This window comes from Zalophus californianus, chromosome 1, assembly GCF_009762305.2.
Source record: "Zalophus californianus isolate mZalCal1 chromosome 1, mZalCal1.pri.v2, whole genome shotgun sequence".
NCBI lineage: Eukaryota > Metazoa > Chordata > Mammalia > Carnivora > Otariidae > Zalophus > Zalophus californianus.
This window is the reverse complement of record NC_045595.1, coordinates 134,650,176-134,677,864: the sequence shown is the minus strand read 5'-3', so window position 1 is coordinate 134,677,864 and position 27,689 is coordinate 134,650,176. Positions and strand designations below refer to the sequence as shown.

The following is a 27,689-nucleotide window of genomic DNA, read 5'->3' as shown; positions in this document are numbered from 1 at the left end:
GGGAAATTCTTTCTTAAAGACACATCTAGACCACTTTGTTTCTATGAGTGGCTTAGTGTTTTGGAATGGGGATCCATTGGCTCTTTTTTTTTTTTTTTTTTTAGATTTTATTTATTCGAGAGAGAGAGACAGAGATAGTGAGAGAGAGCCCAAGTGGGGAGGAGAGGGAGAAGCAGGCTCCCCACAGAGCAAGGAGCCTGATGCGGGACTCGATCCCAGGACCCTGGGATCATGACCTGAGCCGAAGGCAGACGCTTAACCAACTTAGCCACCCAGGCGCCCACCGTTGGCTCTTTTTGAGGAACTCTATCCTTCCCTTCCCTTCGTTTTTGTTTCTTGCGGATTAAAATTTCCTTGCAACTTGAGGAAATCCTGAAAAACATGAAAAAAGCATAAAGGCAAAAATAAGATAAGTCATTTACCTCCCCAGGGATAAGCATCATTAATACATTCATTTGCCCCCTGCCAGCATTTTTCATGCATCTATACGCACAGACTCTAGTGGATAGGACGTGCTCTGCTGCAGACACACAATACCAGAACGAAAGAGGCTTAGACAGTAGGATTCTCTTAGCCCACAGCAGGAGGCCAGAGGGTTGGTTCTTCAGCAGCTCAGCGATGTCAGGATCTGTGTCAGCTTCCAGCCAGTACCCACCTTCCTTCCCCCTCCTGGTGCAGGATGTCTGTGCTAGCACCCACCGTCACAGCCTCACACGGGCAGGCCTGGGGAAGCGTACTTTGTCCTCTGCCTATATCTACCGGGCAGAACAGCCTTTCCTAGAAGCACCCCAGAGACTTCTCCTCCGTCAAGGCTGTGCCCCATGCCTTGGTCCTTCTCCAGACCTGTAGCAAGAAAGGCTGGGAAAGTGAGTAGGTGACAATTTGCTGCCTCTATCATGGAAGGCAGGTTCTGCCAGCATATCATTCCATTTTTTACTGCAATAGGATTTTCAGTGGCTGCATAGAAGTCCATCATAGGAATGGATAATTGACTGAATGAATCCCTTACTTTCTTATTCTGCCAACTGGGTATTTTGAGCTGTTCTCTTTCCAGTTTGTACAACAAGATGATATTCGCCTACTATGCCCTTGACTTGAGCTGCAACTCCCCCCCCCCCCCCCCGCCCCGAGATTTATGTGAAGGAGGTCTGGATGTCTTTGTCCCTAACCTTTCCCTTATACCCTGGTTAGTAAAAACAAAAAACCAAAAGTGTAACCCACTGGGGCATGGCATGACTCATGGAATTGTCACTGCGATTCCACCCCCAGTGGGCTTTGGGGTTTGCCCCCTTCTTGGCAGTGGTCCTCCGAGTGACCCTGAGTGACGTGTCTCCTTCCTTTGCAGGTGGTGGAGTTCGACACCCCATCAGTCCTTCTGTCCAATGACAGCTCCCGGTTCTATGCCATGTTTGCTGCAGTGGAGAACAAGGTCGCTGTCAAGGGCTAACTCCTCCCCGCTGCTGGCTCTTTTCCTTGGAGCATTGCCATTCCCTGCCTAGGGCGGGCCCCTCACTGCGTCCTCCTGCCGAAACCTTGCCTTTCCCAGTTTGATCTTTCGCACAGCAGTTCAGGATTGGCTTGTGTGTTTCAATTTTAGGGAGAGTCCTATTTTGATTATTGTATTTATTCCATATTCATGTAAACAAAATTTAGTTTTTGTTCTTAATTGCACTCTAAAGGTTCAGGGAACCGTTATTATAAATGTATCAGAGGCCTATAATGAAGCTTTATACGTGTAGCTATGTCTATATATAATTCTGTACATAGCCTATATTTACAGTGAAAATGTAAGCTGTTTATTTTATATTAAAATAAGCACTGTCCTGATAACAGTGCAGATTCCTTCCTATCATTTTTGTACGGTTTGCTGCACTAGAGGTCTGATTTTGCTATTAGATTGTAGGAAGGGTAGCGCACTGTTCTTCTTCAGCTGGTGGTTTCACGGTGCGGGGCTCTCTGGGCATCCAAAAGGAAGATGTGTGGCAATAGCGGGCCCTCGGGGGGGCCCCCTCGGCACCTCCTCGCAGCCACACCCGGGGGAGGGGCAGCGGAGGGGGCTGCCGGAGGCCATGCAGAGCGCCGTGAATTCTCAGGGCTCCTGCTTTCTGTCCTCTTGTCATTCACTGTTTCTGTCGGGAGAGCAGTGGGGTACAGCCCCAGCCCCCTTTTCGCTCCCTCCGTCAGGGATGAGAATCACAGAAGAACGTTCCTCGGACAGGGGGAGTCTCTCTCCTGCCTTCCTGTTTCTGCTGTTGTTTCTTAACCAGAATCGAGTCTGTTCACAGAGTGTGCCACTGCCTCAGGTTCCTGAACGCGGGCCACTGCACAGAGCTCTCCAGCCCTACACCTGCCGGCTCCGAACCCCGGGGTCCGCTGCTGCTTTCGTCAGTGGCACTTTGTCATTTGCCTGGTCCCACGCCTCCACAGTTCACTGACAGGGTTCAGGAGTTTGTGGGTCTGTTCTCTCTCGCTGCAGTTGTCACACAGTCTGTCTCTCTCCAAAGTCTGCGACTTTAAGCAGCTCTTGCTAATCAGTGTCTCACACTGGTGTAGAAGTTTTTTGTACTGTAAAGAGACCTACCTCAGGTTGCTGATTGCTGTGTGGTTCCGCGTGTTCCCGCAAACCCCCTTTGTGCTGTGGGACCAGTAGCTCAGGTGGGCGTGGTCGCTGCTGTCATCAACCGAACGGTCAGCGTTGCATGTCGTGACCAACTAGACATTCTGTCGCCTTAGCATGTTTGCTGAACACCTTGTGGAAGCAAAAATCTGAAAAAGTGAATAAAATTATTTTGGATTTTGTAAAACTCTTGGTGTATAAAACTGTTCTCTGGGAGTGGCTTTGGGGTACAAGAGCCTTGGCTCTGAATATCCAATGATGGGGTTGCGTGCTGGAAGGACCAGTGACAGAGCCGGTTGGTTGCAAGGGGTGTGGGGCCCAGCGTGCCTGGAATCCTGGGGGTGGGCTTTGGTCCCTTCAGCCTGTGTTCCTGCGCACGGTCACCAGGCAAAGCTCTTGTGCTGCTCACAAGAGGCGGAGTGGGGAGGGTGAATGGTTGTGGGGAGGCAGGCAGTTGTGGTGAAATAGAGTTCACGTGAGCAGTTTGTTGAGGACTCTCAGCGGTTCAAACAATGCAGTTGCCCTTCCAGCCAGTTCATTCAGATGAACTCACTGAGAATTAAGGACCATTCCAAAGGCACTCATTCTCAAGTTTCTCAATATATTGGGTCGAATGCAGCCAAGAAAGCTTTTAAGCTATTCGTATTGGTTCTGCCGATCAGCAGCAGAAATCGTATCTTAAGCCTGGCTATTTTTGTAAACTACCGTGTTAAAAATTCAGGGGGCTCGCTCTAAAGTTAAAATTGAGTTCCTCCTTGTCACATGCCAAGGGCTCGGTAGGTGCATTTGACCTGTGGCTACTGTCCTGGATGGCGCAGGAATGGAACATTCTCATCATCGCAGGATGTTCTGTTGGACAGCACTAAGGTAAACAGCCCCTTTTCTTGATTCCCTGGGTTTACCTTCCAAGAAGGTAACAGGGTCTTACCTCTCCGTCTCCTTCACCTTTCTCACCCTGCTTTGCCCCTTAAACGGAGGCATTTCCTGCCTTCTGCCCCCGGCGTTTGCTCTCCCCTGTGGATCTTTCTTTCTTTCTTTTTTTAAGATTTTATTTATTTATTTGACAGAGAGACACAGTGAGAGAGGGAACACAAGCAGGGGGAGTAGGAGAGGGAGAAGCAGGCTTCCTGCTGAGCAGGGAGCCCGAGGCGGGGCTCCATCCCAGGACCCTGGGATCATGACCTGAGCCGAAGGCAGACGCTTAACGACTGAGCCACCCAGGCGCCCCTCCCCCGTGGATCTTTCACCCCTACAGGCACAGTGACAAACCAGCTGCGGGCTTGGCCTATCTCCTTAGTGCCGAGCGCCTCCACTGGCATCTTCCAGGTTCCTCAGACAGCTTCTCGAAAGTCTTAACAGTGCTCCTTGCCTTAGTGAGCAGTCCCATGGCCTCTTTAGTCTTCCAGGCTAGAAGCCTTGAATTATTTCAGCTCACCTGTCCCTTCCAGATAAATTCCATCACGCCAGGTCCTACACAGCACCACCACCACCGCCTTCTCTCTCTCCCTCTGCCCTAATTAAGGCCCACCTCCCTTCTTTTTTTCCATATTGTAGCTACAGCTCATAACCAGTCTCTCTGGCTCAGTGTCTTTCTCCAGACCATTGTATATGCTGCTGTCGAAATGCTGACCCAAAATGCAAGCTGGTCAAAGGCTTTCCACCAAAACTCCTCAGGGGACAGTTGCCTATAAAGTGGCCCATATTCTTTAGCTTGCCATTCAGGGTATCCATTATCTGGCTCCAACCCTCCGTTTCTACTCAGTATTCCTAAGAACAGGCCACTATTTTCACACCTTTAAGTCTTTGCTATTAGCCTGTAATCCCTTGATCCTCTCTTGTTTGTTTGAGGGCAGAGGAGGGGCAGAATCTTAAGCAGGCATGAAACAGAGCTTGATGCAGGGCTTAATCTCAGAACATTGAGATCATGACATGGGCTGAAATTAAGAGTCAGACACCTAACCAACCATACCACCCAGGTGCCCCAATCCTCTCTTGTTTAAAAAAACCATGTTTTGGGGCACCTGGCTGGCTCAGTCAGTGGAGTGTGAGACTCGACCTCAGGGTCGTGAGTTCAAGCCGCACATTGAGCATAGAGCTCACTTAAAGTAAAGAAATAAATAAGCCATGTTTTTTTTTAAACTCAGGTCAACTATTACCTCCTCTACAGGCCTTTCTCTTCAGACTCTTCTAGGTTCCTACAACCCTTTGCTTACTACTTTTTTTATTATTTTTCATTTTTTTCTATTTTCATTTCCTTTTTCTTTGCATATTGTAACTGATTATTTTCTTATATTTCTGCCCATGAATATAAACTTCTTAAAGGCATTGAATTATCTTATTTTTGTATACCTAATCATTCCTGGCTTAAATATTATGTTTTACATATAGTAGGTGCCTAACAAGTATCATGCTACTCAGCGGAGTCTTGAATAGTGCTGCCCCTCCCCCCCTTCAAAGCAGCGGTTGAAAGAAAGCAGCTCCCTGTGGGAACCCCACTGAACACTCAGCAGAATTCTAGATGCCAAGTTCATTGCAAACCGTCAGATGTCACATCATCATTTCCCCTTCTGCAAAGCCTGGAGACTAAGAGTCAGCAACTGTAGAGTGTTTACGGGGAGCGACCTGGGATACTTGCAAGAGTGAAAGAAAGCACGGTTCATAATAAAATGTGCAAACAGTGCCATGTCCTCTAGCACTGGCCCTTGCCCCGGTTGCCTGGATATGGTGTCTGAGTCTATAAACCCTCTCTTGGTTAAGGATTCCTGGGTCTCCCAACCGTCCCCAGTAAGAGGTCCCTTGGGACTTGACCTAACCGTCTGAGGCCGTCAGGCCACCTGTATTTGTCTCTAGTCACTCCCAGGAGGCACTGGGCACATGGTGCAAGTTAAACACAGATAGAAGAAAGAAAAGCCCCTCTTTGTTCAGGTGTATGGAGATGTTTTGGCACCTCTCCTGCCTCACCTCCCATTTCTTCCATCTCTAGTGGCTTCTATATGTCCTGGTATTTGTCTCCTCTCCCGTTCATAGTGGATGGATATGTGGGGGGTGGGATGGAACATCCTTCAGGCACTGAGCTTGGATTTGGCACTGGATTTGGGTAGATCTAGAGGTGGAAAAACCACCTGAGCCCTGTCTACTGGGGGGAGATGAGAGACCTACAGTAGGGGGGCAGTGTGTTACGGGAAATGGCTCCCGCCTGGGGCACAGCCCCCTGGGCCGAGGCTGTGATTCACAGTCCTTATCCAGTGTTTGTCCCAGGGCCACAGAAGGGGGTCTGGGTGGGGCCCGGTGGGCAGAGAAGGGGGGCAGAGAGGAAAGGGCATTTCAGCTCTGACGAAGGGGTTTCTGGGTGCAGCATCAGTCAGGATGCAAAGGTACTCCCGGGGCCAGGCAAGGCCTTGCACAGGAGGCTTCTACAGCTTCATCAGAACCTCTGGAAGCATGACTGTGAGTGTCTCACACCTGTTTTCTCTTAGCCTTTAGCAAACTTCTTTTTGAGTATGCTGGCCTGTCCCAGCTGGGAGGCAGCTGTGGAATGAGAAAACTGAATGTGGAGACAGAAGACCTGGATTATGAAACAAATCAGCTCACCCTTCTGAGCCTCTCCTTCTTCATCTGCTAAGGTGGAAGCAATTTTCTTCACAGTATGGTCGAGAGGCCTGGTTTAGAAATTTGATGTGCAAAATACCTCATGTGGGGAAGGTACTTAGCCAAGACATCTTACTGATTTGAGTTGTTCCTAGAGGACCAGGAGAGAGGGGTCTGAGTTTTGTCCAACCTTGGCCTAGAATTTGAAAGAGAACACAGGGAGCCCCATGGCTTGGGTGATGATGATGGCTAGACTCACGGAGACTGCCTGTGAAGGTGCCCCTTGAAGGGTGGACTGCCTGCCACAGGGTCAGACATACTCTGCATGGCGGCTTCCCTTTAAGTGGGAACCTTGTGGCCCACCTCCACCATCTCACTCGGGAGCCCACACCTCACAACCTGACACCAAGGGCCTTGGCCAAGCAATAAAGAACGGGTTAGTACCCTGCTGGGGCCTCCGTTCCAGATCTGTGTCCCTAGGCCTGCCATCCCTGGAATCCAGTGGCCGTCTGGCCCTGTGTGCTGGATGTGTCTGGCTTAGGAGCTGCATCCCACCCTCAGCAGCCAGACAGTGTGACCTTGGGCAGGAGACGGAGGAGGGCAAGTTCAAACCTCAACACACTGGGGAGCGTTGAGCAGGCAAGTCTCCCACTAGGGCAATATATTTCTGTAACTTAAAGAAAAGGCCTCAGATGCCATAGCTGATTTTAAGGAGGCTCTGGACAACATTCCTGGCCAAGATACTGAGACAACAGCTGAAGCCAAAAGGAATGTGATCAGTGAGGACACAAGGCAGATGACAGACCCCTCTTTCTATGCTACCCCCAACTCCAAAAGCAGACTCACCATCACAACCACTGCCCAACTACCTTCATCTGTGCTAAAGCCTCTATCAAAACCTTCATGACCACCAGAACCCCCAAAACTACCATCCACATGTACCCAAACTGCCAAACCATCTGAATTAACTTGAAAGCTAGAACGGTATTCTAAGTTACATATTTCAGTTGAGAATGGTCACTGGCCTCAAGTAGCTCACACTGCAGTGGGAAGAGGAAATGGTCAAAGAGTGGGCATATTGAAAGGAGCCCAACGTAGAAGCTCTGGTAAATGGGCCACTGGTGTGCTCACACAGAGGAAGGTTGGGCACTGTGGGATTGGATCCTGGGGGGCCACCAAGTCCTTCTGTCAGTGAGCCCACATCACTCAATGGCAACTCAGGACTCTGAGCAATTGGGTGACACAGCAGCTGGAGAACCCGGAAGAAAGGGAGGCCTGGTGCCTGCCTTTAGGAGCTTGCCCTATGGTGGAAAAGATGGCATAGACACAAAACGTAGACAACAGAGCCAAGGAATCAACCCAGAACAAGGCAAGGACCACTGTGGGAGACGGCTGGCACGTTGAGAAGAAAAGTGGTGAGGGATGGGTGGGGTTGACTAGGGAAGCTCTCGGAGGGGTGAAGTTTCTGAAACAATGTTATGAGGAAGAAGGAAGTGATTTGTTGGAGAGGGGAAGGCAACTTCTAACAAACAGGAAGCAGTGTTGTGGGAATGGCAGCAGTAACAAATATTGTTCCAAGCATGGAACATTACCAGCAGCACTTGCTTGGAATGTTCTCTAATCCCCCCATTCTCCCCAGTCCTAGGCAACCACTGACTGACTTTCTGCCTCTATAGATTGGCCTATGCTGGGCATTTCATATGAATGGAATCATGCAATATGTTGTGTTTGGCTTCTTCACTTAGCATACTGTTTTCAGGTTCATCCACGTTATAGCATGTATCAGTACTTCCTTCTTTTTTGTTGCCAAATAACATTCCACTGTATGATTACACCACATTTTATTTATCCAGTCATCAGTTGATAAGACACTTGGGTTGTTGCTGGTGAGGCCTCCAGGGAGGCTGCTTAGTGCCTGGACAGAGGAGAGCAGGAAGCATGAGCTCGGGTTTCATCATACTGAGCAGGAGTAGCGTATCCTGAGGGGAGGCACCACCACTGCAGGGGCTGTCCCCCACCCCTTGTTGAGCCGACCCCTGTAGTCCGCTGAGGCTCCCAGGCAGAGGCTGAAAGGAGCCCAATGAGGGTTGAGCTCCATGGGCAGAGGTGAGGTGGCCGGGGGAGTGAAGGTATCCCAACCTGTCCCAGGCCTGAGCAGCAGGGCCTGGGTGTGACTGGCATGGCCAAATGGATTTACTCCATTGGGAAAGATTCCTGGAACTTGTGTCCCTCCCTGACGCTGTCTGAGAGCGCGGGTGCGTGAGGAGAGTGGCCAGAGGGGGCTAAGGAGAAGGCTGGATTGCATTCGGAGCCCTGGGACCAGGAAGCAGAGGGGCATGGGGCGGTGCAGGCCCAACATGTAGCCTCTGCTCAGCAGGCTGGCTTTACTCACGTTGCCTTCCTGCTCTGGAAACTTGGCACCTCCTCCTGGAAAAGGCACTTCCTCCTGGCTCCTTCGGTTCCCATCCGAGGAAGCCTGTGGCAGCTAAGCTTTCAGCTGCCCCCCTGAGACACTGCTCTAGGTGGGAATTCTGTCCTCAATGGAGGCCCCTGACGGGGTAGGCAGAGGAGCCTCCCTCTCAGTCCAGGGCACTAGAAGGAAGGAAGTGGGGTCAGGACACTGTGGTGAATCCTGGTCCTGCCACTCACTAGCTCTGTGGCCTTGCACTTCAGTTTCACTACCTGTCAAATGCAGGATTGTTGGGAGCATTGCAAAAATTGAAGGGAAGACTGTGCAGAGCCTACCTCTGCCCAGAAGAGGATTCTGAGGCGGTAGAAGCCCACAGCCCCGTGAATGTGACACCACAAGGAAAACTAACAGAACCCTGCCGGTGGGAGCACTGTGTGTGGATGGAAGGAATTCTCTGAAAAGCCATTTGGGATGGGAGATGGGGAGAACGGGCAGACTCAAGGAACAACTGCCACATTAAGCCACCTTCTAGGGCCAGCGGATCTCATCAGTTGGAGGGCTTCTGTTGTGTTGAGTGGGGTTTGAGATCCAAGCCGGAGATGAATGGCTGCTGAGAACTCTGGAGGGCAGGAGACACTTCCCTTCCCCATGACAACAGTCAGCTCTCAATCAATGCTGACTAAATATTTTTTTAAGTTTTGGTTGAGGATACTAGATGACTGATCCTCAGGCTCCTCATGCAGTGAGAAGAGCACTGTACTGGGAGTCGGCAAACCTAGCTTTTCAGCCCTTGTCTTCCGCTTTCTCTTTTGGCCTGTTTCCTACCCCTCCTCCTCCTCCTTCTTGTTTAAGATTTATTTATTTATTTGGGGGGGAGCAGAGGGAGAGGGAGAGAGAGAATCCTACGCAGACTCCCCACTGAGTGCAGAGCTCCATGTGGGGCTCCATCCCAGGACCTGAGATCATGACCTGAGCCAAAACCAAGAGTCGGACGCTTAACTGCTGAGCCACCTGGGCGCCCCCCACACATTTCTTCTTAGCAATGCTATCCTTTAGAAGTTGTTGTTACTGTTACTCTTGTTTCACAGCTTAGGGAGCTCAAGTAAGTGCCCCAAACACACAGTAACTGACCCGAGTTTCAAATTCATGTCCCTCTGATTCCAAAGTTTTTGCTCTTTCCACCACATTCCCTGTCATTCCTATTGCTCCAAAAATGCCTCTCTAAGGAAGTAAATGAGCCGATGTGTTGAATAGAGATGTTTTGCGTTGTCAATTGGTCCGCCAGACTGGCTGATACTGAACTGTCCTTGGCAGTAACTGGCCAGCAAGTTCAGCAAGTTTGGCAAATGTCTACTAGAATGAGTACAAGACCATAGACCATGTCATCAGCTCCTCTTGCTGTGGCATGGCAGGAGGCCCTGAGCCCTGATGGTCTAAAAGCTGTGTCAGATTAGGTCAAGTTAAACAGGAGGAATCTGAGGCACCTGGGTGGCTTGGTTGGTTGAGCGTCTGACTCTTGATTTGGCTCAGGTCATGATCTCAGGGTCCTGGGATCAAGCCCTGCATCAGGCTCCTTGCTCAGCAGGGAGTCTGCTTGAGGATTCTCTCTCTCTCCCTCTGCCTCTCTACCTACCCTCTCTCTCTCTCTCAAATAAATAAATCTGGGGCACCTGGGTGGCTCAGTTGTTAAGCGGCTGCCTTCGGCTCAGGTCATGATCCCAGGATCCTGGGATCGAGCCCCGCATCAGACTCCCTGCTCCGTGGGAAGCCTGCTTCTCCCTCTCCCTCTGCCTGCTGCTCTGCCTACTTGTGCGCTTCTCTCTCTCTCTCTCTGTCAAATAAATAAATAAATCTTTTTAAAAAATAAAATAAAATAAATCTTTAAAAAAAAGGAGGGAATCAGAGTTCAGTTCCGTCTCATGCCATTTGGGATCAGAAAATTTCCTTAAGAGTGCATTTCTGCCCATTGCTAGGGATTGTTCTGTGATAAAAGCTCCAGGGGGCCATTAATAGCCTGGAATCAATGATGAGCTATTGCAACTTGGGTGGGAGATGTTTCCTGAAAGAGGAAATGTTATAGGTATCCCTAAACCGTCCCTAACCATCCCATCAGTTGAGTGAGAGCAGTAACAGCAACGATCCCTAACACAGCAATGGCACTTCAAGCCTGTCTTCTCATTCTATTTCATTGTGAACTCCAAACTGCCATTTCCTGGGAAGAAGCTGGCATAGAGTCCCCAAGGGGCACCCAGCAGGCAGATGGCTCTGTAATTTGGGGGAGAGGGTTGCCCGTTTTGTGTACTGGATAGGCTATCCTCTGAGGCTGTTCCATGCACTAAGATCAGTCAGTCACTTTGTAAGGAATCCGGAATGTCAGCCAGGACAGGAAATAAAGAATTCTGGAGGGTAAAGAGCATCTTGCTCAAGGCCCTCTGCATCTGAAGATGATTATTAATAGATGTTGTAATGCAGAGGTTCCTTCATCCCCAGATAGGGAAAACAGGGGGAAACTGCCAGGACTGTAATTAGGAAATCTATAGCTTACTCAGGCTGCAGCAAGAACATGTGCCTCCCAACCCCTCGGCTTTAAAGCCACGGAGTAACCAGCTCTGGGTGGCTGTTGGCCCGGATGGCTAGGATCGGGCCCCCTCCTTAAGCCTGCGGTAGTGCAACTAAAAAAAAAAAAAGGAAAAGAAGGGGCACCTGGCTGACTCAGTTGGTAGAACATGAGATTCTTGATCTCAGGGTTGTAAGTTTGAGCCCCACATGGATTACTTAAAAAAATAAAACTTGAAAAAAAAAAAGAAAGAAAGAAAAGGAAGTGCCTTCTGAAAGTATTTACATCGGCTGAATTTCTGCATTCTTTATTTGCTTCTGTTTAGGATGCAGGCTTCAAACTCTGCCAAGTGTTTTGTTTTTGTTTTCAATTTCAAGATACCTTTCTCAAAACCAAGAATCCTGTTGCCAGTCTTCTCATCCCCACAGGAGTGGCTGATTTAATTCTGTGGTGGTTATTAAATGAGCTGCGAGGTATGAAGCCTTCCTCAGAACTCCTGGAGCTGAGTGCCCCAGGTCCTGGGTCCATAACCAACCCCATCCTGGCTCCACTTTGACCTTCCTTTTAGCCCAAGACCACATGGTAAGGAGCCCCCGCACTGTAGGGGCCTTTGGCTTCTTTCTGCTCCCACCTAATCAGGCTAATTCTCTTTCTAATCTCTGACTTCTTCTTTGAGGTTAGAATGAGGGCTAGGGCTGGGGTTCAAGTTTTCCTCTCCCAGTCCTAAAGAGGGTTAGGGTTGGGGCTAGGGCTGGTTAGGGTTCATGTTCTCCTCCCCCCAGTCCTAAAGAGGGAAGCTTTTCGTCTTCTCCCCTTCTCTGCGCCTCACCACTCAGTCTTTCTTTCTCTCTGTCATTCCGTTTCTCCCCGCCTTACCACCCCAAACCCCATATTTGTTGCCCTGTGCAGAACCCGGTCCTCTTCAGTCACGCCTAGCAGCTGCGGGCCTTCTCCACAAGTGGCAGCAGCTGTGTCTCTAGACCTGGGTGGGGAGTCTTCAGGATAAAGGTGGGGGCCCTTAGCCAGGAAAGTGTAGCGCTCGGCAACTTTGCTGATGTGAGCCCGGACAAAAGGAACCCAGGGAGAGCCGCCTGCTGAATCTTCTAGAGGCCGCCTGCCCCCTGGGCCCCTGTCACCAGCACACTGGGTGTTCTCAGGACTCACGTCAGCCCACTGTCAGGGCTAGGTGCTAGGTCAGCTGAGGCTCCTGGAGCCATACTAGCTTCGCTTTGCAGGGCACCATCATCTTGCCCAATCTGGCTTCTGTGCTCCTTGATCCTGAGTGTTGGGAGGACCCCCCCACAGTTCAACCCAGGCCACTTCTTGGACAAGGATGGAAAGTTCCTGGTCCACGAGGCTTTCCTGCCATTCTCTGTAGATACGGGCAAAAGCATTGGGTTATGGGTGGTAGGTAGGGGGGGGGGGGTGATGAGACAGGCACAGGAGTCAGCTGCCCCGTCTAACCTTTCCCTCTGCTTCCAGGGCATCGAGTGAGCCCAGGGGACCAGCTGGCTTGGATGGAGCTCTTCCTGATGTTTGCCACCCACTTTGGGACCTTTTGGTTCCAACTGACAGAGGGGAGCCTAGGGCTCAGGCTACAACACATTTGGGGCACTTTGCAGCCCCAGCCCCAGAAGATCTGTGCAGTGTCCCATCTGAGTTGCTCCAGCCTAGGTCCTGGGGAAGGGAGGGTCTGGAGACCTGTCCCCCACAAAGTCCTTCCTCAGTCTCTCAGCTCCAGCAAAATTGTAGAAGAACAAGGTTTTCCCCTGCTCGGCTGCTCACGGGTCCCCCTAATACAGGCTCTGTGCAGTGACATTAGGGAGGAGACTTAATAAGGATTCTATAACAGTAGCTCAGTTTCAGTAGTTCAGTTCTTAGGTTAGTTATGCTCTGGCAGGAAAGGATTTGATAAGGTTACTTAAGGTTTGGCATTGAATTATTTCACAAGATTAACTTGGGGAGTCAAGCCTCATACTCTAGCAGCTAAATAGGTTCAGAGGGAAAGACATTTGAGAAAAACTGTCAATGTAATACTGCATGTGAGTAATATTGATGCTGGCACCTAATAAGGCCCAAACTGGGCGGTTTATTTTCTGCCCTCTCCTGCCCTCTCCTGACCAAAGGGAAGAAGTGCAGGCTGCTGCAGACAGCACGGGAACGCTCTTCCCCAGTCTGTTACCAAGCAAAAACCAGCAGCCAATGCAACTATTCTCAACAAATTACCTACCAATCACTCCCTTTACTCCCCCTCCCAGCCCCTGCCAAGATCCCCAAGATTGTATCTCAGACAAGGTTTGTTTATTTAAAAAGACTGACTTATATTAAGTCAAAATCAAAATGAGATCCACTGCACATGTTTAGAATTGCTAAAAACAAAACCCTGACAATCCCAAGTACTAGAAGGTGCAGAGCAACTGAAACCTCACACTCTGCTGGCGGGAATGAATGGTACAACCACACTGAAAAATAGTTCGGTGATCTCTTATACAATTAAACATTACACCATACAACCCAGCCATCCCACACCCGGGTATTTACCCAACAGAAATGAAAATATATGTTAACACCAAGACATACTATATGATTCTATTTCTATGGTATTCTTGAAAAGGCAAAACTACAGGGACATAAAGCAGATAAGTGGTTGCTAGGGTCTGGAAGTAGGGTTAGGGATTGACTATAAAGGGACATGAGGGAACTTTACAGGGTGATGGAAATGTTCTGTCTGATAACTGGTGATCGCTATGCAACTGAATATGTTTGTCAAAAATCATGGAACTATACACCTAAAAGGGTGAATTTTATTGTACATAAATCATATCTCAATAGATCAGACTTTTAAGAAAGGCATGTCCTTTTTAAAAATATTTTATTCTTTTTTTAAAGTAAGCTGCACACCCAACCGGGGCCTCAAACTCATGGGACTCAAACTCATGACCCCAAGATCAATAGTCACATGCTCTACCAACTGAGCCAGCCAGGCACCCTAAGAAAGGCATTTTCCTTTGAGTTATTTAAAAGATGTACATGCGAATACACCAACATTTCGGTTAGTAGGATATCAATCATTGCCGCTGCACTGAGTGGGAGATGGAAATTCTTTTTTTTCTTAAAAAAAATTTTTTTTAAGATTTTATTTATTTATTTGACTGAGAGAGACACAGCGAGAGAGGCAACACAAGCAGGGGGCGGCGGGGAGAGGGAGAAAGCAGGCTTCCCGCGGAGCAGGGAGCCTGATGCGGGGCTCGATCCCAGGACCCTGGGATCATGACCTGACCTGAAGGCAGATGCTTAACAACTGAGCCACCCAGGTGCCCCTAGAATGGGAATTCTTGATGGATTAATTCGCCTCTGGCCTTTTTGCAGGCAAGCTTACCAGTTCCTTTAGACTTTATGAAATCTTGAAGCTCTCTCACAGACAACTCATTTTCTGTGTAGAACCATACCTATGGCCTGGAGAGTCCAGACTGGGACCACTGAGCAAGTTGGATCCCAGAAAGCCCCGGAAAGACTGGGTTTTTCTTGCCCGGGAGATTCTCCCTACCCCATCTCTAAGGCTCACCTGTTTGTGGCCCAGGCAGGCTATAGGGTGGAGAAAACACAGCAACCCCAATCCAACTGCTTTTTGTCTCCCTCTCCTAAGCTCCTGTCAGTTCTTGCCCCGTTAGAGTGCCTCTGGTATAATAAGAAACATACTTGGGTTTTGTCCCTGGCAAAAAACTTCTCAAACCCCTGGAATCTCCTGAGTAACAAGAGTGTCTTTTGTCGTTCATAAGAAGCCCTTTTGAGTTTATTCTAATGAGATGATTTAGGGGGCGCTAGACAGTGTCAGGATGGGGCTGGTCACCAGAAAGACCAAGAGATCAGAGGGTTGGAATTTTCAGCCTTACTCACCAGGCCTCTGGGAAGGGGCCAGGGGGTGGAGGAGGCTGCAGATTAGCTCTATAAAAACTCGAACTATGAGATTTGGTGAGTTTCCAGGTTAGTGAATACATCCACTTGCTGGGAGGGTGGCACATCCCAGTTCCATGAGGACAGAAGTTCCTGAGCAGGGGACCCTTCCAGATCTCACCCTGCATACCTCTCTATCTGGCTTTCCATCTATATCCTTTATACTATCTTTTATAATAAACTGGTAAACGTAAGTAAATGTTTCTCTAAAATTTCTGTGAGCCACTCTAGCAAATTAATTGAACTCAAGTAGAGAGTTGTGGAAATCTCTGATCTATAGCGGATTGGTCAGAAGCACAGGTAATGACCTGAACTTGTGACTGACATCTGAAGTGGGGCGTGGGGGCAGTCTTGTGGGACTGAGCTCTTAACCTGTGGAATCTGACGATATCTCCAGGTAGAAAGTTTCAGAATCGAGTTGATTGCCTGATGGTGTTGAAAAATACACCTCGGAGCCTCTATCTGGAGCTTGCAACACCCTGTAATGCCCAACGCTACCATCATCCAGCCTCCTGTCTTTCATCCTGCCTGGCTTCCTGCTCATTACTCCATTCAAAGGCCAACTCCTCTAGGAAGCTTTCTATCACATGGGCTTGGACCTTGGCCGAAATCCCAGTATTGCTCTTAATAACTTTTGTGTGCCTTGGTTTCCTCATCTGTCAAATGGGATGCCAATAGGAATTTTTCTCTTAGGATTGTTGTGTGCAATGCTCAGCACAGAGCCTGGCATATGATAAGTGCTGAGTACATGTTGGCCGGAATCTCTTTCTCCCAACACGCCATATAAGCACTTTGTACCTTTGTTTATGGTCATAAAGTAAAAATGACAAGAGGAAGACTTCTCCTGCGGATGGGCTTCTACGTCAGTTTCTAATTATTACCTCATAATGATACGATGATAGCACTACGCATTGAATATCAACCATGAGCAAGTGAGTCCTTGACATATACAAAGTCATTTACTCCTCAAAGTGACAAGGTAGATGTTATTATCTGAATTTATAGGAACCAGAGTCCAAGTGTCAGAGTATCAGTCAGCCTCCATGTGGCCCATGGCATTGCCACAGTGGGAGCTGGAGAAAAAGGCGGAACCCTTGCAAACAATGCTCATACTGCTTGTTTGTGCTGTGGGTAATAGTCTTTTGTCTCTGACTCAGAAGTCTCCTGTTTTCTGCCAGCAATCAAACTCATTAGCTTGTCGATGAAATCCCAGACTTGACACCTATGACTTAACAAAGTGAATTTATTTTAGTTTCTCAAACAAGTCATGCCCTGAAAGACACCACCAAATACTAGTCTCTCTGCCTAGATCATTTTCAGTCCTTCTCTTCTTTTGGTCACCTCCATCAGTTTCTCTGGGAAGCCTTCTCCCCTGCCTCCTGTTCCCCAACCCTCAACTGTGGTATTTCCCCTCTTCTAAACTCCCACAGAGCCTTCTGTTTCTTGGCTCATAGCACTTCTCACAATGTGTTGTAATTGCCTGTTTATTTACTTTCTCCCCTTCTCCCCCAGTAGAGCAGGATCTCTGTGAGGTCGGAGATAGTGTTATCCAAAATACATCCTAGTACATTGCCTGGCATACTAAAGGTGCTTCATAAATATTTATGGGGTGAATACAGTACTATTATAGTGATAAGCACAAAGCAGTAAAAAAAACATAAATGGAGGTCATCTAAATCAGACTGGAGGTCTCGAAAGGCCTTAAAGGAAACTAAATATGTCACCCCCAAAATATGCCTCTTTGACATTAAAATTATTTGAGCTGAAGGCAATTAAGAGGCAGTAAATCCTAAGAGCAGGGACTATCTCCTTTCCTAGAAACAGACTCTCAACAGCCTAAAGACCAGAAACTAGGCACCAGAGGAATCTGCAAACAAACCTTGTTAAATTAACCCAGATCTTTCTTGTTAAGGAAGATAAGGACTACCTAGCCCTAGTTGGACTAACTCTAACCTGAACCTCACTGTCAATTCTTCACAAATTATGTTTCTTTATCTAAAAGATATAAAACCCTCCCTGCTCCGGTCTCTTCCTCAGATCTTCGTTCTCTTGTGAAGACTCCTATGTATATGTAAAAATAAAATAAAATTTGTATGCTTTTTAGGGACGACTGGGTCATTCAGTTGGTTCGGTGTTCAACTCGATTTTGGCTCAGGTTATGATCTCAGGGTTGCAAGATGGAGCCCCAGATCAGGCTCCACACTCAGTGGGGAGCCTGCTTGAGATTCTTCTCTCCCTCTGCCCCTCCCCTGCTCGCATGCACTCTCTCTCCTAAATAAATAAATAAATATCTTAAAAAAAATATCTCTATGCTTTTTCTCCTGTTAATCTTTGTCAGTATAATTCTCAGACCGCGGGGCGCCTGGGTGGCTCAGTTGTTTAAGCAACTGCCTTCGGCTCAGGTCATGATCCTGGAGTCCCGGGATTGAGTCCCGCATCGGGCTCCCCGCTCGGCGGGGAGTCTGCTTCTCCCTTTGACCCTCTTCCCTCTCGTGCTCTCTATCTCTCATTCTCTCTCTCTCAAATAAATAAATAAAATCTTTAAAAAAAAATAATTCTCAGACCTGGCTAGGTATCCCCAAGACAGTTGAGGAAAACTTTTTCCTCCCCTACAGCCTCCTAGGAAAGAGGACAATTGAGGTTGGTCTGAAGGACAAGTTGGTTAGGTTGGTTGAGTAGGAGGTAAAGGAGGGTGTTTCAGACAGTGAGAATGGTCTATGAACTCGGAAAAGCAGGTGCCTTTAAGAAACTGCTAATCATAGTCTGGCTGCAGCTAGGGTGGGAGGGTGGGTTGGAGGGGCAGGAAATAAGGCTGCCTGGCAGGCAGGCAAGGGCTGAATCATGAAGTTTGTATTTCATCTAGAATACAGATTTTCATTTCAGGTTTGGACTTTAAAGATCAGAGGCACATTCTCTTAAGTGTGTCATAACGTGAAATGGTGAGGGGCACCTGGGTGGGGCTCAGTCCGTTAAGCATGGCACTCTTAATTTTGGTTCAGGTCATGATCCCAGGGTCCGGGAACCCAGCCCTGGAAAGGGCTCTGTCCTGGGCCTGGAGCTGGCTTAGAAGTCTCTCTCTCCCTCCCCCACCTCCAGCGCTTTCTCTCTCTAAAAAAACAAAATAATAATAACAACAACATAAAATGGTCAGATGCAGAAAAAAAGAAATAATATAGATACAATGATGCAATGGTTCCTCCACTCCCTCCTCTCTGAGCCTCTGAAACTGGTGATTCTATCCGCCTCCAGTGTTTGGTGAGGATTAAATACAGTAACTTAGGTAAAGTGCTTGATACGTGGCAATACTCAATAAATGCTAGTTTTCCCTTTCTCTTTTTCCTCTGCACCTCCTCCGCAAACTGGGTGGAGGCCGGGGCGCTCTTCTGCGCCCGTCCCAGGCCCAGGCCCAGGCTTGGCCGGGTGGGAAAGAACGGCGCGGCGCCCTCAGGGCCCCCGGGTGGTGTGGAGCCTCGGCTCAGCCGGGCGTGGGGGCGCTCTAGGCTGCACCTCGGCGCTCTATGGTTTGTGTCCCCACCCCACCCCCCCTTTCGCCCCGGAAGTGGTTCCGCGGCAGGGGTTGGTAAGGTCGGGCCATGGTGGGGCAGAGGTTGGGAAGATGGCGTGGCGAGGCTGGGCACACAGAGGCTGGGGCTGTGGCCAGGCGTGGGCTCAGCCGGTGGGCGGCCGCAGCTGCGAGGACCTCACTGCGGCCCTGGCCCCCGCCGCGACTGCTCGGACGCAGGTAATGACCACCGCTCCGGGCTGCTTTTCCTTCGGACCCTCAGCTCCGGCCGAGCATCCTCGTGGGCGCAAGCCGTGCGGGCCTGCGGGGCTGCCTTCTCTCACCCCTTTCCTGACCCGTCTCTTCCTCTCTCCGTCCCGCCTTCCCCTCTCGCCTCGCCAGTCCTCGCTTCTCGCCGTGCCACCGTGCTCCGAGCCGGGTGCCCAGTGACCGACCCCGGGCGCAGCTTTCCGTGAGCCCGCGCTGTCTGCCCCTTTCCCCTCGGGAAGGACGTGAGGGGAAGGGAAACTAGTCTCTGAGTGCTCATTGCGTGCCACGCCTCATAATCCCCGCGAAGAAGGTATTGGGCCGATTTTTTAAGTGAAGCAGTTACACAGATGGTAGAATGGCAGAACTGATTCTCTATTTTTATAAACCTGTGTTCTACTACAAGTTACCTTCGTTAGCGTTTAGAGAACTAAGGGAAGACGGAGTCAAAGGGCATTTGCCTTCTTCAGAGTCGTAGGAGAGGCTTTTCTGTTGAAGAATGGAGACCGTGGAATATTTAGTTTCCAGATGATTTGGAAAGAAAACTATAGTACTGGTTTTCCCAAGTAGAAGCTGTATGAAGAGTATGCTCTCTCAGTATTTACTGCTTTTGTTAATTCTAAAGAGAAGAGAAAAATCCCTCAGCTGTCCAAGATTTTGATGTATATTTGGCTTGAAATTTGTTCCTATTTAATCCAGAGTTTCAACCTTCCGGTTTCTGAGTTGGATGCTTGAAATCCCATCTGATTGCTGGTAGCAAGTTAAGGTAGAGTGTTCAACAGAGGGGCTAGCCCGTGGCAAATAATTGAGGCTCCAATGTGGTGGAGCCATTGCTTAATTTTAAGAATCACCCGGAGTGTTTGTAGAATATATTTCCCAGGCCCCACCCTAGTTCTATCAACTCAAATTGTGGGGCGGTGGGAGTGGAAGAACCTGTAGTTCTTGCAAGCATTCCAAGTGAATTGGATTAGGGATTTGTGAAAACTTGCATACATTATAGCTTAACTCAGGATACACCTTAACTTGGAGCTTCAGGCACTAATCTTAAACTCCTGGGGAGATGGAGAATGAGAAGGTCAGGTGGAGGTGGTGGTAGATTTCAGCGGTCCAGATTCCATAATTTATTCCAAATCCCAGTCAAAATTGCATGGTTTGAGGGGGAGGAAAAATGAATATGGCTATCAGGAAGCAACAGGTATGATAATATTAAAAATATGTGTTAGGAAGGGAAAGCAAAGGAAAAATAATTTGATTAATAAAGAGCATCCAGTAAAAATTTGAGACCATTTGAAAGAAAACAAATGAAGGTATGATGTTGATGATTAGCACCTATTTTTTTTTTTAAAGTTTGCTGTTTATTTGCAGAGTTTGAAAATGACATTTTTATGGTTGCATAGAAAAATGCATTACAAGAGAATGTAGGTAAGCCTGAAAAGCATACGCCTGCTCACCTCTGGAAATAAGCACTTAAAGTTAATAGGAAGAATGAGTTACCTTGTATGTAACTTTATTTGGTCTGCTTTGACTTCCTGTGGTTCTAAGATTAGTATACAGAAGAATGAAGTTAGAGATAAGGTTAAAAAGCAGAGTTCGGGGCCCAGTCCTTGTGATTCTGATGTGATAGGCCTGAAGCATGGCTGAGAATTTGCCGTACAGGTAGTAATACAAGAGTTCTGTAAACTGTGGCAGGCCCGACACAGCCCACCAGCTAAAAATGGTTTCTACATTTTTAAAGGGTTGTAAAGCAAAACGATATGTGACATATGTGTTCTTCATAGAAACTAAAATATTTACTATCTGTCCCTTTACAGAAAAAGGAAAAAATCTCAGTCTCTTGAGAAGCTTTACCGTTATCAATTTCTGGAGGCACTTCAAAGAAATGGTTTAGGCTTAAAAGAAGCCTGCATAATTTCAGTTGTGTGGAGCTATCTAAGAGAATAGTTGGTAGTTCAACTTTTTTCCCTGTTTAAATTACCATCTATTAACTCCAGATGGGTTTTAAGAAAATTTTGTCATGCAAGTGTTTATGTAGAATTCCCCTCTCCCCTAAATACGTTTATTTTCTTTTTAAGTGGAATGAATCTATTGTGTGTATGCTTGGACAAATGTCTCCATTTGAACATTAGGCCATTTCTACTTAATTTATTCATGAAAATCTTTAGAAACATAGACATTAGTGCTGACGTACATATATCTAAGTTGCACTGTCAAAAAATTCACAGGACTATGTTTTCACTCACCATTAAGGCAACTAATACATAGATACGAGTTTTTCTATTTAAAAGTTACGGGATCATGTTTAAGAACTGAACTATAACAATTGTATGGCCAGTAGTAACTCAGGTTACTTTGAGCACATTAGACTGCTTTCACAAATGACCTGGTTATTGGCGAAAGGACCAAAGCAGGAAGGCCTGTCTTCATGAGTTGGTATATACCTCTAATGACCCTCTCCTCCCATTCCACTCTCTACCTGCACCATCCATTTTATCATGTTGTTTCTCTTTGTTTTCTGAACTTATTTCAGGTAAGTGATTTATTGTCTTTTTTTTTCTTTTTTAGATTTTTATGTATTTGAGAGAGAGAGCGGGGTAAGGGCAGAGGGAGAGACAGACTGCCTGCCAAGCAGGGAGCCCTATGCGGGCTTGATCCCAGGACTCCAGGATCATGAGCTGAAGGCAGACACTTAACCAGCTGAGCCACCCCACGCACCCCTGAATCATTTATTTTTCCATTTTTTGCACCGATATGAATGAGTAGAGCTAAGGAACCTAAGCTTGTAAATATGACCACAAACATTTGCAATTAGAATGGTTTATCATGCTTTTCCTTGTTTTTGCATTTTAAGAAATTTAAAACAAAAGCCTCATAAGGGCGGAATGTGCCTTGTCATATAATGTTTGATGAAGTACTTCATCTAAAAGCATTTTTGTAGTAACAACCCAACTCCAGCCTAAGCAATTAGGAAAATTTATTGGTTTATGCAGTTAAAAAGTCCAGCAGTAGGACTGGCTTCTAATGAGGCAAGATTCGGTGTTTCAGATTGTCACCAGGATTCCATTTTTCTCCATGACTTGGCTCTGCTTCCTAAATGTTGGCTTTATTCTCTCAGTGTGCTGTCCTTGTAAGATGGCTGTCAGTAGCTCTTGGGGCTATATACTTCTAGGTTCACATCCAGCAGAAAAAGTTTCCCAGTATTACAAACAAAATATTGAAATTCACTGGACCAGATTGGCCTGACTTGGGATACGTTGTCATCCTTGAATCCCTTGAAGTTGGCAGGCAGTGGGATCTGTAGGTTGGTTAAAGCCAGTCAGGAGCTTGGTGTGCTTCCCCCAACCAAATGGCTGGAAATTGCAGTGTACTGTTAGGGGGAAATGGATGTGGATGCTGGGAGTCGGTGAGAAACTCTCAATATTGTCAGCCCTAATGAAACTTTTGTGTTCAAATTCTTTGTTACAAATCCGAATTCTTGTTAGTCCTAGTCAGGTAGGATTACCCTCTAGATAACCATTCTGATTTAAGTAGAAATTTTGTTAGGGATTCGGTTCTAGCTCCTTGCTTTTGAAAGTGGTTTGTGAACTAGTAGTTTAGGCATCATCTACGACAGGAGTGGCAAATTTATTTTGTGAAAGGCCAGATAGAAAATGACAGGGCCACATATGGTCTCTGTCACATACTCATTTCTTTTACTTTAAATAACTCTTTAAAAATTCAAAAACCATTCTTAGCTGGCAGGCCAGATCCACCCTGCAGGCAGAAATTTGTCAATTTCTGAGCTTGTTTAGAAATGCAGAATCTCATATTTTCCCTGCCCCAGACTTAATGATTTAGAATATTAACAAGATTCCCAGGTGATTTGTATGTATACTAAAGTTTTTCCCAAACCTGTGGTAGGTCAACCCTGGCTGAGTAAGAAAATCACCTGGGTAGCTCTTTAAAAAAATAGTGATGCCTTCGTCCCACCTCTGGAGACTCTTAATTAGTATGAAGTGGAACCATAGAACAGAATTTTTAAGAGCTCAATAGGCACTTCCAATGTGTAGTAGAGGGAAGAAAAGCTGTTTTCCCTCTACGAATCTTAGGTTCGTTGGCTGGGGCCCTATAAGTTAGACTGAGAAAAGATGGATTAGCAAGAGAAAAAACAAGCTTATTGAACATGTGCATTGCACATACACATGGCAGTACTCACTGGTGAATAACACAAAGGATGGTTAGAATTTGGGCTTATATTGCATTTTAACAAAAGAACAGCAAAGTTTTAGAGCAATGGCGAGAAAGGAAAAGGACTTTGTTTCTAGGGCAGCAAACTGGGGAGGCAATATATGAGGGAGCTAATGGATATAAGGGCTAGTTAATAGATTTTTCTGGTGCCTTCTCTGAGCACATAATGGTCTAGAGTTGTCTCATGATTCTATTTTTCCTGGTAGAGGATAGTAGGTATACCTTCGCAAATTTATATCCTGCTTTTAGGCAAATGGGGGCAGGGCAGAGAGTTTTAATTATATCTGCTTTTCATTTGCCCTCAGCCCAAGACAGTCCTTATGGCAAAGTGGCATGTTTGGGGGTGTCATGTTCTGCTACTCTTCAGAAACCAGGATTGAGAATTACTGTTCTAAGACTAAGCTTTCATGGTCATAACGGTCTTTGCTGCAAGCGATATGGTAGATTAAAATACATGGCCACAATAATTCACAGCTCCTCTCATCCAGAGTTACCGATTTCCCTGAGCTGGGTTGGTCTTGTGATTTGCTTTCATCAGTAGCATGTGACAGAAATAATGTACAAGGTCCAGAGTCTGAGCCTTGAGAGGATTTGCAGCTTTCACCTTTTTCCCTCTGGGAAGAATACTACTCCCACTGCCATGATGGAAGCCCCTGCTAGTCTGTTGATTACTGAGACCATTCGGTAGGAGATGGCCAGGCTCCCGATATGGGAGTGAAGTCAGCTTCGACTGCCCAGCTCCAGTTGAGCGCTCAAATGACTGGCTATGTGAGTGACCCTAGGTAAGACCAGAAGGACTGCCCAGTTGAGGGTGCTAACTTATAAAGTCTTGAGAAATAATTATGGTCTCAGGACAGTTAAGTTTTGGGGTGGTTTGTTATGCAATAATGAGACAACTGGGGAAGCTTCTGCCAGATCAGGATCTGCTGACCAAAGTAAGAACTATGTTGCCTTCACCATTATTTTCACTTGAAAATTGATGCATTATGTCTTGCCTTCTTACTAAACTTAGTTCTGACTTCCGGTATTGAACCATTGTAACACTGACTGAAAGGATACCTAGGAAATGCAGTTTTTAGCTTTGCAGCCCCTGCAGCATATGAATGTGTGCTAGCTAATAGGAATCGGTGTTCAGTGAGCCAATACATTGTACTTAGTTCTATCAAACAAGTTCTGTGTGTCCAAATGTAATTCCCAATACGTATATATATTTTTTTGTATGTATACTTTATGTATTCTGCCTCTGACCTTAACCCTGGGGCCAACTTGTGTAATATATTCTCAGTGTCCTTGGCCCCACATTTCTTTCTAAGGTAAATATTATCCTAGGCAAAAGGTCTGGCTTTGCTTCAGGTTTAGATTCCCAAACTGCTGGTGTGTTTATGTTCCTTTTCAAACATTGCACTTAAAGCATTTTAAATGAGTTGATGAACTGTAGAAGTAGTATTTCATTAGAACTGATTGAATACTTGTCTTCCATTATTAACACTGTTGGCAATATGGTCTCATCCTTCACATTTCTTGGTCTAATAAGAAAAAAGCCAGAAAACAACACTTAGTTACAAACTGTGGTCTTTAAAGGGAAGATTCTGGACACCTGGGTGGCTCAGTGGTTAAACATCTGCCTTCGGCATGGGTCATGATCCCAGGGTTCTGCTCAGTGGGGAGTCTGCTTCTGCTGCTCCCCCTGCTTGTGTGCTCATGCTCTGTCTTTCCTCACTCTCTCTCTGACAAATGAATAAAATCTTAAAAAAATAAAGGGACGTATTCATGTTACTTTTGTGTCATACCTTTGTTTTTTGGCCCAAAGTGGTGATGTTACTTTATTTACTAACCTACCTCTATGTTACTTTGAATTGTTTAATAAAAATTAAATCCAGTTGCAAAGGATTAACATTTGCCACTTTAAAGTTGTTATCAGTTATTAATACATTTGGCTGTAAGTAAATTTACTGTTTAAATGAGGGGGGATAGTTAGCATAAGATGATGGAGGTAAGTGGCTACTGTCTTTGCTCGGTAGCTCAAAAATATCAAGGTTAGTATTTGAATCCCTTGGCCTTTCTCTTGGCATTCAGGATGACTGCCTGAAATCTAGGCATTACATTCCTTATTCAAGGCAAAAAAAAAAAAGAGGGGTTATGACATTGCTGATATGTCCATTTTTTATAGATAAGCAAATCTTTCCGACAGGTACATAAAAATTCTTGTCTCTCATTTTGTCAGAACTCTGTAATATGGCCACCCTGTGCTATAAAGGAGGCTGGAAAAGTGAAGATACTTTTCTAGCCTCTGCAGAAAAAGGCAAGAGAAAAGAAATAGATACAGATTTGGATTAGCTGTTTAAGTGTATTTGCCAAAGGATATTCATAAGACTGGTAATAGGGCTGTGAAGGAAGTTCAGTCATTCAAAGGAACATTGGCTTTGTTTGAATAAGTGCATCACTTTTCAAATAGAGTCCTTTGAAAGGAATAGACTTATTTGGAAGTATAAATTATGGATTATTAAAGTTTCAAGGCAAATTACTTTATTGCCATCACCCATCCTCACCATGTGACTTCTGAGAGTTGAACTGTGGAGTGGACTTAGTGTTGAAGAAAGAGCATACTAGGCAAGTAATAGTAATAATAGTCACTATGCTATTTTTCTGAGTTTCAGTTTTTTTCCTGATGCCTACTAGACACCACCTGGGTATCCTACAAATGCTAACAATACTTTATTTTGTGTAAGTATTAAGTGTATAGCCATGGATTCTGATGAATGTATGCACCTGTGGAACCACCACCTAAAGATAAACATTGTTTTGCTCAACAGTGTTTTTGAGCTTCATCCATGATGTATGAGCAGTAGTTCTTTTTTTGCTGAGTAGTACTCCATTGTGTGAATATACCACAGTTTGTCTTTTCCCCTTTTGACAGGAATTGAAGTTCTGGTTTTTTAGCTATTAAAATAGAGCTGCCATGACCACAAGCATTTGAAACACTGCCCAAGATGGAATTCTTCATGTCTTATCTTCTAATTTCCTGTTTTGGTGCCTCTGATTTCCCTTGTCCTGGTGAATAGTACCACCTTCCTTTCAGTATTCAAAATAGAACTAACAATCATTCTTGACCCCCTTCTTTTTCTAAAAGATAATTATTGACCTTTTCTTTATTAGGGGCTGGGCTTGGTGATAGAGATATAGTGAATACAAAAGTAATTGTCCAGTTGTGGTACAGGCAATAACTTAAGTAAAAAGGTCTATGTAGGATGCTTTGGGACTCTAGGAGTACAAAGGAGGCACCCACCCTGGTTAATGAAGGCTTCCTGGAGGAGGAGAGAAATGAATTGAATTCTCAGGGGGCACAAGAGTATTAACAAAGGGTGTACCAGAACAAGGGAGTAGTACTGCTGAGTTGATGGGAGGATGAAAATTATTGTGGGCTTTAAAGCAGGGAATGATACTTCATTTCTGTTTAATAAAATGTGGAGGATGAATTGGGAGTGGGGGCAATACTGGAAGCAATGAGGTATGTTAGGAAAAAGTAGGGTATTCCAGATCAGAAGGGATGAGCTGAGTTGTATGGGAATTTGGGAGAGATTTTTGGCCCTCTGAGAAGGCATTTGAGGAACTAGTGAATGTTTGAGGAAAACTGATATAAGAACAACATGCAACATGTTAAAATGTGTGGAGTTATGTAAGCTGTGATCCAGGCATGAAGTGAGGGACTAGGAATGAAAAAAAATTTTTATTTGACAGAGTTGGTTTTTTAATTGGATGGTAAGAGTAAAGGAGAGAACAACAAAATGACATCTAGATTTTTAACCTCAGTGATTGAGAAACTGTGGTCCCTCTGAAAGACTGAGGAAGTCAGGAAATAGAGCTGTTTGTAGAGGAGGAGTTTCCTTTTGAATATATTGGTTTTAAAGTATTTGAGAGCCTATCCAAATGGAAATATCAGTATATAGTTGGAAATACAAGACCAGAAGATTGAGGTTAGGACTAAAGAAATATATTTGAATCATTTACTTAGAAGTCATACAGGCCACAAAAACACAATTATTCTTTTATTCAGCCCAAGTGTTGGGGACCTGTCTGATTTCTGCTTCAAGGAGCTTTGAGTTTAGGAGGATGTTATGTTTAGAATACGATGAGAACAGGAAAGGGCCGCTGCTTTGTCAGTTTAGGGGAAATTTTACAAAAGAAAATTCATGAATTTATATGGGTTGAGTTTGAATGGAGAGCATGTAAAGGAACTATTGGAGCCTTTCAGCATATCTATCACTAAGGGATGGGTGAAAAGAGGAGAAGCCATCAGGAAAGTGAATTTGAAGACTAGGGAATGCAATTTTACAGGAACTAGGTAGGGCTGCTAAGTGTGATCAGTAGTGTCAAATGTTTTAAGGTCCAGCTATGAGGGCTCAAAGCAACAAAACCCTTTACAAAACATTTGGTGGGTGTCCCCAGAACTGAGTGAAATAAATGGGAGAAGTAGGAAAAATGCATCAACTTAGAATGACAGTACTTCTATAAAAAAAAAAAAAACAATTTGAATTTGGAGTGACTTTGAGGATAATACATTTAAATGTTT

The 27,689-nt window shown here is 46.0% G+C and overlaps 2 protein-coding genes across 4 annotated transcripts in view; both read left to right on the top strand.

Annotated features, from left to right (window-relative positions):
* ABCC5 (ATP binding cassette subfamily C member 5) overlaps window positions 1–2,765 on the top strand; it is a 174,009-nt gene extending 171,244 nt beyond the window's left edge. For 2 of the 3 annotated variants that reach the window (XM_027587196.2, XM_027587197.1), the window contains one exon: window positions 1,346–1,849. In XM_027587196.2, the coding sequence (XP_027442997.1) occupies window positions 1,346–1,447 (102 nt within the window). In that variant the 3' untranslated portion in view covers window positions 1,448–1,849. Of the gene's footprint in view, window positions 1–1,345 lie in introns of all 3 variants that reach the window. The other variant, XM_027587198.2, reaches the window with a different exon arrangement.
* A 15,925-nt stretch (window positions 2,766–18,690) lies between these two features.
* PARL (presenilin associated rhomboid like) overlaps window positions 18,691–27,689 on the top strand; it is a 54,401-nt gene continuing 45,402 nt past the window's right edge. The window contains 2 exon segments of the mRNA XM_027585983.2: window positions 18,691–18,844; window positions 18,846–18,868. Coding sequence (XP_027441784.2) covers window positions 18,743–18,844; window positions 18,846–18,868 — 125 coding nt within the window. The 5' untranslated portion in view covers window positions 18,691–18,742.